The sequence below is a fragment of the Protopterus annectens genome, chromosome 1.part2 (assembly GCF_019279795.1).
Source record: "Protopterus annectens isolate FY-2018-M chromosome 1.part2, PAN1.0, whole genome shotgun sequence".
Lineage (NCBI taxonomy): Eukaryota > Metazoa > Chordata > Ceratodontiformes > Protopteridae > Protopterus > Protopterus annectens.
Genome location: NC_056727.1, coordinates 390,004,319 through 390,019,455, shown reverse-complemented (window position 1 = coordinate 390,019,455; position 15,137 = coordinate 390,004,319). Strand labels below are relative to the sequence as shown.

At 39.1% G+C, this 15,137-nt stretch overlaps 1 protein-coding gene across 1 annotated transcript in view; it reads right to left on the bottom strand.

Moving 5' to 3' along the window:
- PLCB1 (phospholipase C beta 1) overlaps positions 1–15,137 on the bottom strand; it is a 4,354,095-nt gene that overhangs the window by 654,527 nt on the left and 3,684,431 nt on the right. The window contains exon 24 of the mRNA XM_044056572.1: positions 4,537–4,672. Coding sequence (XP_043912507.1) covers positions 4,537–4,672 — 136 coding nt within the window. The remainder of the gene's footprint in view (positions 1–4,536; positions 4,673–15,137) is intronic.

The following is a 15,137-nucleotide window of genomic DNA, read 5'->3' as shown; positions in this document are numbered from 1 at the left end:
CAGAGCTGGATCAGACATGGCTTTGAATGTCAAGCAGAGATTGCCTCTAATTTTTTGAGTCTGTCCATATAAGACAAGTGTTTAAGGCCTAGGATCCTCTTTGTGATGTACTTTTGCAGCCTCTCTAGTTTGCAGGTGTCTAGTGAGGTACATGCCAAATAGGACATTGTACTTGATGATTGGCCTAATGAGGGAAGAGCAGAGAGAGCTAATGACCTCTTTCTTTGTATGTGTGTGTCTTTGTATGCAAAACCCTTAGTAATGCGATGTGCCACACAGAAGGACTTTCTGACCACAGTGGCAATGTGGTGGTCAAAAGAGAGGCTGCTGTCAACCTATGTACCCAAATCTCTTATAACACCTTCTGTGTTCAGTGAACTACCATCGATGTGGTAATTCATGGGAACTGGGTTTTTCCCAAAGGGGATGACGACACATTTTTTGGCATTGAGCTTAAGGCCATGGTTCTAACACCAGTCATTGGTCTCAGTGAGGCCTTTCTGTAATTAACTCTTGAGAGACGCCTTGCACCAATCCTTCTGACTCATACCCTTTGACTCCATTTTTACTTTGAAGATGATAACTGTGCAGTACATTACAAGTTATGCAACTCAATACTAAAACATTTAGAAAACAACCAAAATAAAGGGTCTCCTACAGATGCTTATGTGCTAGGAGCTTGTAACACACTTGCTAATCTATACTTACACAAAAAAACAAGTGCTTCTTCTACAAGCTCTACCTCCCATTCCTGAATATCCATCCCAGCACTGATCATATAATCTGCATAGCCCTTCCACCAAGTTCCCATCCTGGCTTCTCATTCCCTAACCCTAATCCTCCACTTCCCCCTTCCTAACACTAAAGTACTTGCTAGCTACCTAAACCTAAAACTCCAACCCCCTCTCTAAACCTAATTTTCCAAATTAGTCCAGAACCATAAATTTTCTTTCAGCTCCCTAAACCTAAAACTCCACCCTCCTCCCTAAACCTTAATTCTCTGATTACTCTCTAACCCTAAAACTCCTTTCCAGCTCCCTATTCCTAAAACTTCAAACTCCATTCCCTAGACCTACATTCTCTGATCACTCCCTAAGCCCAAAAGTCGCCTTCCACTCCCTAATTCTGAAATCCCCCTCACACTCCTTAATCCTAACCCCCCTGACACTCCTTCTCCACAGCTGCTTGCCCAAACTCAAATATGACTTCAAGTATAAGCAGCAGTCTCCCTGAGTTAGAAGACACTCTAATCTCTGGTTTGAAAACAATGCAGTTTGAACACTTAGAGCTCACTCACTTGTAGTAGAACTGAAATACGTACATATGAAATGTTTTTTGTAATCTTAAGCATTGTAAATATATATAGCTTTGACAGCATCTCTCTCTCTCTCTCTCTCTCTCTCTCTCTCACTCTCACTCACCAAGTGAAAGCAGAACAGCTACAGTTATTCCGCTGCATTAAGGAGGACCTTCCATAGACCCAGACAATTACTAACCCATAAGTCTGATCAACCTCATATGCTAAGCCATGGAAAGACTTACTGTGGAACTGATCAATAAGGACATACAGAACCTCCAAACACTGGACATATCTCAGTTTAGATTCAACAAGGACAGTTTCATGTCTACTCAGCCTTCTGTTTTCTTTTTGAAAAGGTCAACAAAACAATGGATGAAATGAAAACAGTACACAGTGCATAGCTGGACCTGGCCAAAGCTTTTGACACAATCCTCCATTTAGAGATAGTAGAAAAGCTAAATGAAGTGGAAATAAACTGCTACATCACCAGTTGGATTGCTAGCTGGGTCACAGACAGAAATTAAGAAATCAAAATAGGGTAAGTTTACCTCCACACAGAGACCAGTCACCAGTTGAGTCCCTAGGGTTCTGTGCTGGGATCACTCCTGTTTGGCATCTACTTCTCTGAAATAAAAAACAACTGCAAAGGGATCTGGCTGGATCTAGTTGATTAAGTTTCCAGATGAGGGTAATCTAGGAGCAGTCATTGAAGGACAGTGCAGTGGTGCAGTGGTAGCGTTGTCACCTCACAGCAAGAGGTTCTCTGGTTTGATTCTCGACTGGGGTGTCTTCTGTTTAGAGTCTGCATGCCCTCCCTCCATTGGTGTGGGTTTCCTCTGATAAGTCCAGTTTCCTCTATACTACAAAGACATGTGTCTGGAGAGTTTTTCCCTGGGCATCCGCTGAAAACTGGCTTCATTCGAAGTCAGATTTTCCTGGTAAACAGATGTTAAATAAAAATAAATAAATAAAATGATTTAGCCATCTTGCAGGAAGTTTTGTCCCATGTAAATAACTGTGCACAATATCATAGACTGAAACTAAATACAAAAAATGCATTTTGTATCATTTGGGAAGTTATCTAGTCTGGGGAACCATTACATTTACAATACACCCCTAAAAGATGACAGATTAGTTCAGGATTTCGGAACTTATGTGGACAATGAACTAATTTTCAACCAACATCTGTCTATTCTTGTCAAAAGAAAGTCCTTCTATATTGCACAGCTTATAAACAAAGGGATTGTGTCTCTATCTAGGGATGCCATTGCCCCCTTTTTTCAGCCTTAAGGTCAATCATTGAGTATAATGTCCGCTTTGGCATGTAATGGTCCAGACATAGGCAATAACTTGAACACCCACAGAGATACCATACTAAAAGGATACAAGGTCTAAACAATATGCCCTTCATGGACAGACCCAGAGCCCTGTCACTATCCTCCGTATCCTATAGACTGATAAGTGAAGACCTGTGTCTGGCATACAAGGCATCTTCCAATCCAATACTGATGGATTTACTGCATATCATTAAGTCAATTCAGATCAGAAATACTACAGAACCATTTGGAGAGGATGCCACTGCTCTGGAACAGATACAACATCCACATAAAACAGAGCTCATCCATTTCCATATTTAAGAACAACTTGGCTTTTTGGATGAGAAACAGAAAATTTATCCCAGGACTGCCGTCTGTACTACTAATGGACTGCTAAATGTTTTAAGCCATGCATGGTTCCTCTCAAATTATCTGTGCTGAGATCACACTTATTTTCACTATGGGTAATATAAGCCAGTTTAACACCAAATATGATAGGTTAATTTAAACATAGAAAGAGAAATCTACTAAACTTAAAATGGTCTGCAAAGGAGCTAGCCTCCTATTACTTACTTATGAACCTGTATAATAATGGTTATGTTGTGTGCTGGAAGAGTTAATTAATTACATTATAAGTAGGCATCACACGCATTTTGGCCTTGCATGCAGAAACAGGTTTATGCAGAAACTCACTTTTTTTTCCTGTAAATTATTTAATTTTAATCTTTATTTGATGCCATACCTAGCCAGTGCCAAATGTAAACACTGTACTTGCAGACGTTTTACTACAAAGATCATAATAGATTCATCTTCTTTTACCCTTCACAAATTGTCAGTGCCAATTCAGAATACACTTCATTTTCAATTATGAACTACAATTTTCCTAAAGGCTTCCTAACTTTCAGTCATATCACTCCTTAAGGAGTGGAGAAACAACTGAATGTTCACTGTAGCAATTGTTAAAGTCAGCAAATGTAGAAATATCGAGAAGAAAAAGCTAAAGAACACAAGGTGGTAACAGAGAGCTAATAATAAAATAGGCTAAGTATGACTGTTGCAAGGAAGGCTTCCATGTCTTTCTTCTTGTTGTAGTAGTTATGGCTGCACACGACACTGTGTTTTTTTTGTTTTTTGTTTTTTTTGACTGACCATAGGTTCATAGATTAGTACTAAGCTAACTGCCCTTGCGAGCCATTTTAAGTCTAGCCAATTATCCCTTGTGAGACTCAAACCCTGCACTTTGTGTTTGTAAGGCAAACACCTTAACCATTAAGCCACCCTCCCAACCAAAATGGCTTCTTTTAATAATATGATCACTGGATACTTGAAGCCTGATTGTTTCTGGCCTGCTTTATCAGCTTTCCCAGCTACTTGCTGCCATGATCCTGCAGGAATCCACTACTTGCCACTTCCATACATCTTTCTACATGATTAATGTTATCTACTTTGCCAATGTTCCTGAAGTCCTTGCTTCATTGCCTAGAGATCATTGCTCCTGCAGTGCTTACTTACTTATCTATGGCTCGAAGTTCCTATAGGTCCTGTCTTTGATGATCATTATGGTCAACATTCAGTTGTTTTTCTAAGATAAAGTGACATTCACTGAGAAGTAATTCAATTGAAAGTTACTTTACATTTCCTCATACCATCTGATAGAACAACTTTCTCATAATATCACAAGCATGCCTCAATGAATTGCTTGATAAAAGATCATTTGTTAAATAATATGATTATTATTAATTTCCTTACTTTGGAAACTGAAGTATCACTATATTTTAGTTTTTTTAAATTTTTTGGGTGAATTATTTAATACAAAAAACTCAACCAGTGTATAGACCATCTAAGAAGTACATTTCATTGACTCAAACTGTAACTAGCCAACATTTCATGTTATATGTCAAGGAATGTATTTATAAATACCTGTTGTAGACTGTGTGTGTACAGGTTGGCTGGGTGGTTTTGGAGACACCACTGGTGCATGATGGTTAACTCCATTTTCTGCTGGTACTGGACGAAGATCTGTATTGGACTCAGAAGGTACTTCACCAGACTCCATCTGAAATAAACAAAAAAAAAACATACTCTTAAAATATGATCTGAGACATTCCCATAAACACAAATTAATGCACTAACATACCAATATGCGCTCCAGATATTCATAGGCTCATACAAAATCTTAAGCTATCTTACCAGACTTTACACATGTGCAGGGCATTGTGGATGAAACGTTATGAAATTTCTAAAGCTGAGTGGAAGCTTGCCATAAAGAACATAGAAATATTAGATGCCATCTCACTGACCAGTGCCTCAAAATTCTACGTTTTAAAGGAAATTGAAATATTGAAAAATAAACTAATAAAGAAGCACCACTATGTTTCCAAACATTTAACTGCTGTGGTCTAGCTGCCATTTTTGATGTGAGACTGTCCAGCACTATAGCATTTCACTTCACTTGCAGCAAGTATCAAAGAAGGTGGGCTGTCAGAATTTTGTGACTCTTCAATGTAAATCATAAAATTCAGAAAAAGTAAATGTGAACCTCAGGACTTAATATGGAAGTGTAAACCTCACCTCACTGCTATGCCTACAGTGTGTTTTTTTTTGCACTATGCCAAAACTTCATGCACTACTATGGTGTGTGCGTGTGTGTGTGTGTGTGTGTGCACGTGCGTGTGTGTCTGTGTGAGATGGGGGGGGGGGGGCTGCAGCCTCCAACTCATATTACTGCAAGATTGTGTTTTTTTACAGAAAAGGGAATACACTGAGATATAGCAGTTTATGAGTTAGTATATATTTCCTGATAATTGCATTTAAATTCTCATTGTTTCAAGTATCACACTTAAGGTGATTGAAAACACAGTAGAATCCCATCCAGAAAAAAATAAATTACAATTATTATTTCAATTGTGTTGGCTACTCTTCAAGTAAACTTGCCAAAGCAATACTTTTTGTGATACTGAACTCTCACTTTCTACTTCATCTGTTTATGATACCATATTTTGTACCCTGACAAACAAAAGATTAACAGCTATACTGAAGTGGTCCATCTTAAAGAACATGTTATACAGCCTTTGCTTCTGGATATATTCACTTCTCCATCACCAGCTGTGCCTCTGCTAATTCTATCACAATACATTAAGGCAGTCAGAAATGAAAATATTTGTATTTTAGTGGGAAATTTAAAGTATCTTTTTCTGTCACCATATGTAAATTTGGCCTGTCGTATTCTCATTCTACATGCTTCTGCATATTGCTGTAGCTGTTAATTCTGGTTGATATACTTTAGCTTTTCATTTCTACAAAATGCTATACAGCTATACATCCTCTGTTGCAGATTTCAAAGCACCACCACAAATCTGCTGCCAAAAGCTTGAAATGTCTTCTTGGCAAAATATATGTCAAATAAATGCATATGTTATCATATAGGTATAACACTATATGCTATCGTTTCAGATTTACATTTTTTTACATGTTATACTTTTCTCAATGATTTATTGGATTAAAATATATTATCTGAAAATGTAAAAGTGTGAAACTATGAAACAAATGCAAAACAGCTGTAGAAAAAAATAAGCACAACAGGCAGAACTTGTAAAAGCATACCTTGAATCAAATTCTGCATATAATCAGATCAATAATAACAGTTCATTTTGCTATATATGGCATTTGTGTTAATCATGTAAATAAGGTGAATGTATGACACAAAGAAAAAGAAACCAAAATATGTCTCTGCACAGGCATGTCTCTGGATGTCTATCTGTCTGTGCCTGTATGTCTGCATATCTGTATCTCTAAGAGAGTGAGAGAGAGGTAGGAGTAAGAGAGACTGAGAGAGAAAGATAGAGAGATCAACTTGAGGAGAAAGGTTCAGGTCAGCAAAGAGTTGAAACGAGGGTTAATTTCAAGTAGCTTATATGCAGTACTTTTGTTAAGCAAAAAAATCAAAAGGAACAACAATGAGAGAACATTTATAATTCATATAATAAGTTTAATACAGGACAAAAAATATTAAACATATGAAAAAACAATTATGTTATAAAAGTTTGCATGCATGGCCCCTGCAGATTTAAGACATTGAGACACGAGCTTCAGATGACCAGCAGTGAAATGTATAAATAAGTAACTTTAGTCCTCTCATAGCAAAACAACTATTTAATGTACACAATGAATACTGTAAAATACATATTACTATTAAACTGTAATGTGCACAATGAATACTGTAAAATACATATTACTGTTAAATGACCCACACTCCTTTTGGTTTCCAAGTGAACCGTTTCAAAGTTTCAAAGTTGCATTACTGCTGTAGCTCTAAAATGCCAGTATTACATTGTTGCGGATAAAAATTCTTTGTAAAATATATGCCACATTCTGGCTTTGCCTGGCTGAGAAAGCGCACAGCATAATGTTGTTGCAATAGCAGATATAACCCGCACACAGGAGATAACCATGAAAAAAAATACACAAAGATGGCAAGAAATGTAGCCTTGCGTAAAAGTGTCATTACTATTTCAGATGGAACACATCACTGATTTAGAAATTTGGAAAGCAGTGATAATGTAAGATGGCTTATAATTTAATAATATACAACCATCTCTACTTTGACAAAATGCTGTGTTAAATAATTAATAGCTGTTTAAATACATTTTCATTTTTACACACTGTTTGCAAGTTGGACATTATAATAAATCAACAAATGTGTTGCATAGCCAATACCTTTATTCTGCTGTATACTGTATAAACGTATTTGTGATATCCAATTCTCTTAAGCATTTTTCAGCATTTCTTTCTTTGCAGCTAGCTTCGTCTCTGCTTGTTTGATGTCAAATACTCTGGATTAAGAAAGCCTGTAGATTATTCCATTGAGTAACAAGATAGGAAAGAAGCACATACACTTTTTCTGCCAGAAAAACTCATGGTAAGTGTAAACAACTCTGTCCTTCTGATGACCAAAAAGTAAAGGACCAGTTGCTATGGTACCAGACTGAGTGGTCTTGGCTCTGTTCTTTGAGTTGCTGTCCCCTTTACTCTTTGAAGGTAATTACAGCTAGTGAGCAACAGAAATTTCCTCAAATTACCCCACCCTTTCAAGAAACAAAATTGCTTTTTCATTGATGTAGGCAGTCCTGTCTGTAATAAAAATGTTCAGTAAAAACAAGGTTGTCAATTTCACATATGCACACACACATGCATATATATATATATAGATAATACATAATACACTACACACACACACACACACACACACACATGTATATATATATATATATATATATATATATATATATATATATATATATACACACACACACACACACACACACACACACACACACACACACACACACACATATATAAACAAGGTAACCTGTGGTTCAGTTGAGGCCATTAGGTTAGCGCACTTTTTTTTTTTTGTTCTGCATGTCTTCATACTGAAATTTGTATTGTTTTCAGAAGACATTACTTCTATTCCTGCCATCAGGTTTTACTGGACTCAGTATGAGATGTAGTCACAGTAATTTTGTTAATTTAGTTAAGGGTTATTTATAGAAATCAAGCTCTCATTCTGTCATTTAGTGTTGTTGTTTGTCTTTCGGCTTTTTCCCGGTAAGGGTTCACCACAGCGTAACTCTGGTCCGCTAATGACTGGCAGTAGATTTTTATGAAACGCCATGGTGCCAGCTCGACGCCCAACCTTAAATGAAGGCATGCCCATTTATGCACACATGTCTCTCGTACGCTACCCAACCGCGGGGAGGACATGCAGACTCCACACAGAAGGCACTCCCAAGCCAAGCGGAGAATCGAATGGGAGAACCTTTTGCTGTGAGATAACAAAGTTACCGCCGTACCACCATGGCTATTATCATTTAGTGTATGTGAATGAAATTTACTAAGCCCTGTTACTTCATTTATTTAGCTTTATTTTGCAACCCTGCATGCTTTTTCCTGTAATGAGGCTGTCTGCATACCCTACACAATTTTTTGTCTTCTGGGTGCTACTAAGACACACAGTGATTCAGAGTTACAGCCAACAGAGGTATAGCTGGCTCAACTAGCACCTTGGGCCGGTCCCACAAATTTGCACCCTGTCCCTGAGTTCTTAAACCAAACATCAGAAAAAAAAAGATCCACTCCTTGTACTGACACAGTGGAACAGTAACCAGATAGCCAGATACAAGCCCCTTCCCTCCAAGTTCCACCAAAATGTCCATGATCTGGCAGTTGGTGCTTCTGAAATGCTGTAGCAAGGCAGCTAACCAGTCTTGTTTGTAACCACACCCCTCTGCAGATGAGGGGTAATTAAAAAAAAAAGTTCACAATCAGAAATTCAGGAGCTGATCGGGTCCTTTTTCTTCACCCTGTCCCTGACCCACCTTCCTCACATTTTAGTATTAATAGAAAAAAGAAACAAATATTTTTTCCTTTTCTATTAAACTGTAGCAAACTGCTTGTTATAAATGTAGCAATTATTGTTATAGTTTATACGCTACAGCATTCACATTTAAAAAAAAAAGAAAAAGATACAAATAAAAAAAATATTTCTACAAATATATCTGTTGCTAAAATAAGTGTATACCCCATACAGAGTGCTACAGCACACAGTTTTATAATAAATAAATTAATTAATTAGAAAAACTGAAATAATTTGTATTTTAAACAGTTGCAAACTGCTTGCTGTCTAGACTTCACAAGAAGTGCTTTAATTTTCTAAAAACCAGTATGCACTTAGAGCCATGAGCATGGATCAGATGGCCAGTCACCCCCTTTAACACTTTGCACACAGAGAAGTTGCTCCCTTCGGCCCTCCCTATCTATGCTACTAACAGCCAGCACAACAGACAGAGACACCACAACAGACACAGACACACACACACACACACACACACACACACACACACACACACACACACACACACACACACACACACACACGCACACACACACACACACCAGGCATGGCAGCTTTAGCCACTGAAACCTCTGCAGAGAACAGAAAACATGCATTGGACAGATATCACATAAGTATTTCTGCTTTTATTGATGGCAGAGGCCTATAAAAGCATATCACCGTATACCTTAAACTACCAGGAACCAGATTCAAGATATAATGTTAGCTATTGCCAGGGACCATTCCTGCAATAAGCGCAAACCCCTAAGACACATGCACACAAAAAGAGATGGGCATCAGTACTGAAATTAGGGAATCACATTCACAGTCTGTCTGTTTTGATACACAGGACAATTCTTGAAACCAGGTCAGCTGCTGGATCCCATACTTTGAAACATTAGTTTGGCTTTTAACTTAAAAAAAAAGCGCGGGAAGCTCTGAATCTTTTCACGTAAAACATACGATACTTAAAGTCTTCAGACATCAAAGTTACCAAATCTGTTATACATTACATGTGTGGTATCTACAGTTCAGCATAAAGGACAGACACAGTGTTGTCAGTCTGCATCATCCTGCAGTCCTAGGCTGGCTCTGATAGCCTTGGTTTTCCATTCCTCTATCATGTGACTCTGAATAAGCTATTTAACCAGTCAGTGCTCCCAAACAGACTCAGGAAAGAGGCATTGAGCCTTGTGGCTTTACCTGTACAAATTAGTACATTTGCTGTGGCACAGAATTTCAAATCAAATTTTCTCCACACAATCTATGAATTAACAGCTCATGGCCTACATAAAACTGCAATTAAACAATTCTGAACATGTTGGTTTTCAGTATGTTTTCAATATGAGGTGTTCAAACAGAGCTTCCTTGTGGCAGCTGTATAGTTCATAGGAAGTCTAAAAAAATGTCACTATTAATAATAATTATAGTAATACTCCTAAAGTGTATTGTAGTAATAATAATAATAATAATAATAATATCAATAATAATAATACAAATAATAATAATAATTTCCTTCAGCTGCTGCCTTACTGGTAGTATTTCCTTTTATTAGATAGTGATTTTTGTAGACCATGAACTGTTGTCCTGCAACTGTGCATGATGGCTGCAAATAAAATTATGCAAATGAAGTAATAATGAGATGGCAATGAGAAATTATGTATGCTAATGAGTGGTTTTCCAGCTTGTTTGTGATTCAGTCCTAATTTGACGCATTTCCGACTCATCCACAGATACTTTATAAAAAGCAGAAGGGCACGTTTCTATCTCCCATGCAACTGGTGAAGATGCTCTCTCTTGGTGGTAATCTTCATATTTCCCAGTGGGAGCTGATGCCTTGGCAAAGCCAAAACATTGTGCATCAGGCAACACTAGCCATCCAAGCAAACAGCAATATAGACAGAAATGCACATTATAATTTTAATAATCGAGAAATCCTTGATAGATTTAGGGTGGACAGGGATATTATAAGGATTTTAATGAGGGTATATGGTCCCCACTTTGGTACTGGGGGTTGCATGGTCCTCCTATCTATATGTATACTAAGGGACATATAGCCCTCACTATACTTGTCACCGGAACCTTTCAGACACAGACTGAGGACACACTGGGTATTGCACAGGCTTTTTCCTTGAGGATACTTCAGCAGTTTCTTGGCATATTCTTGCCATGTGTGGATCAGTACATCTCTTTCTCAGTGTCACCTAGGACCAACCCAGAGTATGCATGCCTTCTATGCGGTGGCACATTTCCGTGAGGTAATAAGGTGATAGTCTGCTCCCCTGTTAGAAAGATGGCCCCCATATGATCAACAGGGAAGTGATATATATCTATATCTATTTATCTTATATATATATATATATATATATATATATATATATATATATATTGTATATATCTTATATATATATATATATATATATATATATATATATTTGTATATGTTTATAGATATACATGTGTGTGTGTGTGGGTGTGTATGTAGATATATATATATATATATATATATATAAATAAATAAATATATATATATATATATATATATATATATATATATACACATACATGTATGCATGTATGTATGTGTGTGTAAATGCATATATATATATATATATATATATATATAGAGAGAGAGAGAGAGAGATATGATCTAGTTCTCATAATAAACACCCTATTCCCACTCTAAAGCTTGGCACTTGCTCACTAAAGCAATTATATAAGTCAGCACTAAAAAAATAAAAGCACTACACCCTCACAAACTCCCCTTGAGTACTTTGTTCCCCATTGGCCCTTTTTTTCAATTATAAAGGAATTCTCACTACTATTCTAGCATGTCCAAAGGTCAGTTGTCAATCTCCTCTCCGGTCCAGCTGGTGAATCTGGGAATCTTGAGGCAATGTTACAACTGCCTCATGTACACAGACAACCCTCTCCTCCTCCCAACAAATTCCAACACATGTGAGAGATGCAACCATATAGCCAAACTGGAGGCTAAGCTCTCTCAACTCAGTACTGGTGTAACCAGTCAGGAGGAGAAGGAAACCACACTCACTACAATTTCAGTCTCGCATAGACCTACCACAACAGCAAACCAAACACATAAACACACAAAAACATACTCGGAAGCTCTAAATAAAAATCTGCCTAAGCAGCAGAGACCTCCAAAGCAGATACCCAAGCAACCGCTACCCCAAAACAAAACACGTGCAACACATAGCTCACAAAGCCAGTGTGCCGAACAGTCACAGCCCTTAAGGCTAAACAACACACCTGATACACTTGTAATAGGTGACTCTATCGTCAGGCACACTGACGTCCCGCTCACCAGGCTGAACAAAGAGAAGGTCACGGTGAGCTGCCTGTCGGGCGCTAGGATCCGCCACATAACACAAGCACTTAGGTCACTCCAAGGCAAGTACAAATATGACTCAGTCATTGTCCATGCTGGTGTGAATGACCTGAGACGTACCAACCTGGACTACATGAAAAGAGACATAGAGGAGCTCTCTGAGCATGTAGCCTAGGCCAGTATGACCCTGACCTTGAGTAGCATCTTACCCTCACCAAGAATGATGCCACAATATGAAGACAAGATGATCAATTTCAACAATTGGCTTAAATATTGGTGTCATTCAAAGGGGATCCAATGCCTGTCTGCCTGGGATGACATGCTCGACAAGCCACGATGCTTCGCTAGGGACGGCTTGCACCTGTCACCCCTGGGCTTTCGGATATTGGCAAAGGCTCTTGCCACCCCCATAGTGCCTTTTTTAGGCAAGGCTCAAAAGACAAACCCACCTCCGTAGGTATCACAAGGGATAAGAAACTAAGAGTAATGCTACTCAACGCCAGAAGTCTAAACCTCAAGATGCATGCACTCGAAACTCTCCTTAGCATGGAGAACATCGATATCTGTGCAGAAACAGAAACCTGGTTCAAGGCTCCCAAGAGCACCCCAGCACTACCAGGTTATACCTCATATCATGTTTTTTGGCCCCAAAACTTGGACCGAAATACAAAAGGAGGGGGAGTATCAATATTCGTCAAAGATACCCACACCTCCAGGTTGGTGGCACAGCACGAAGCATCAGAGACTATCCATGTGCAACTAACAGTGGGTAAAACTGCCTTCCAGTTTATAGCCTGCTACAGACCACCCTCCCAAACCCAGGAACCCCACTCGGCCTTCCTGAGAACACTGGAAAATATGAAGGTCTCTCCAAACACCATTATATTGGGCGACTTCAACTACGCTAACATAGACTGGGAGCATTACTCTAGCTCCAACACCCTAGCCCAAAGGTTCCTAGAATTTATAAACTCAAATGCTATGGAACAACTTGTTGCCACTCCCACAAGAGTGGAAAACATACTGGACCTGATCATCACCAACATGGGGACTCTATGCTCCAGACCAAAAGTGTATCCCTCACTGGTAAGATCAGACCATAAACTAATCTCTCTAGATATTCACATCACGACCCCACCCCTGCCCAGAAAACCACAGTGGAAAACTTCTCTAAAGCAAATTTCACACTCCTCAAAACCGAGGTGGAATCCTTCAAAGCCCCGGGCCTGTGGAAAATACGGCCCAGACCGCAGAATCCTTTATAAACGCATTCTATGAACACATTCAGGAATGCATGGATCATGCAATCCCAAATAAAACCAAGACCCAATCCTGCAAAGTTAGGCGTCCTGTCTGGTGGACCCCAGCCATAAACAAACTATACAATAGAAGGAGGAAGCTAATACATGATAGAGCAAAATCCCAAAAAGGGAAGGCATCTCTGATCAGTATTAGCAAAAAACTACGGGCACTCATAAAATCGTCTAAGGCCAGCTTCAAGAGAAAAACTGCAAAGGACACTAAGGATAATCACAAGGCTTTCTTTAGTTATGTTAGGAACCTGGGTGGGAATTCCCAGATATACTCAGAATTAGTCCAAAACAACAAAAAATACGCCTAACCCACAGACATTGCCAACATCCTAGCTGACAGGTTCAGTGCAAACTTCTTCCCCACTTCCCCACCAAAAGGGCAAATATCTATCCCAGCAGAGTGCTGCCCCCTTGACATCTCAGATGCTCAGGTAAGAGCCGCCCTCTCCAAAGCAAAAAACACAGCATCAATGGGATCAGACGGTGTCCTGGGCTGCGTCCTACATGAACTCCAAGAAGAACTAAACCCAAACATAAAACTACTGTTCAATCTCAGTCTTACTACAGGATATGTACCCAAAGAGTGGCGTACAGCAACAGTGGTCCCTCTCCACAAAGGTGGTGCCTCAACGGATACTGGAAACTATCTCCCCATAAGCTTGACTAGCTTGGTCTGCAAAGCTATGGAAAGGATCATCATGGACCTCATAAATAAAGATATTGGGGACCTACAGACACTGGATCCTACCCAGTTCGGCTTTGTTTAGGGCAGATCCTGCCTCTTAAACCTGGTTGATTTCTTTGAAACAGTCACCGAGGCCATTGACGAGGGGAAGGTGGTCCACACAGCCTACCTGGACCTTGCAAAAGCCTTCGATACAATACCCCACGTGGGCATTATAGATAAGCTCATCAGCTTAAATATAAACCCCTATGTCATTAGATGGGTTGCAAACTGGCTCAAGGACAGACCCCACATGTTTATAATTGCTTGAGCCATGTCAGACTCCAAACCAGTTACAAGTGGCATCTCACAAGGCTCAGTCCTGGGACCTCTCTTGTTCGGTATATATTTCTTGGAGGTACAGGCTAACACGGAAGGACTGTGGCTGACCAAGTTCGCAGATGACTGCAAACTGGGCGCAATAATAGACTCTCCAGCCGACACAAGCATCCTCCAAAAGGGCCTCATAGAAACAGACAACTGGTGCCAGAGCCATGGCCTCAAGATAAATGCCAAAAAGTGTATAGTCATCCCCTTTGGCAAAAACAAAGTGCCCACAAATTACCACATAGGTGGTAAGCCATTAAGTACGGAAGAAATAATTAGGGACCTGGGGACCCAAGTTGATAGCAATCTCTCATTTGACAACCACGTGGCAAAAGTGGTTAGAAAAACATTTTATACAGCCCACCTAATCATCGTGCCTCTTTACTCATCCCTCATCAGGCCCATAATTGAGAACAA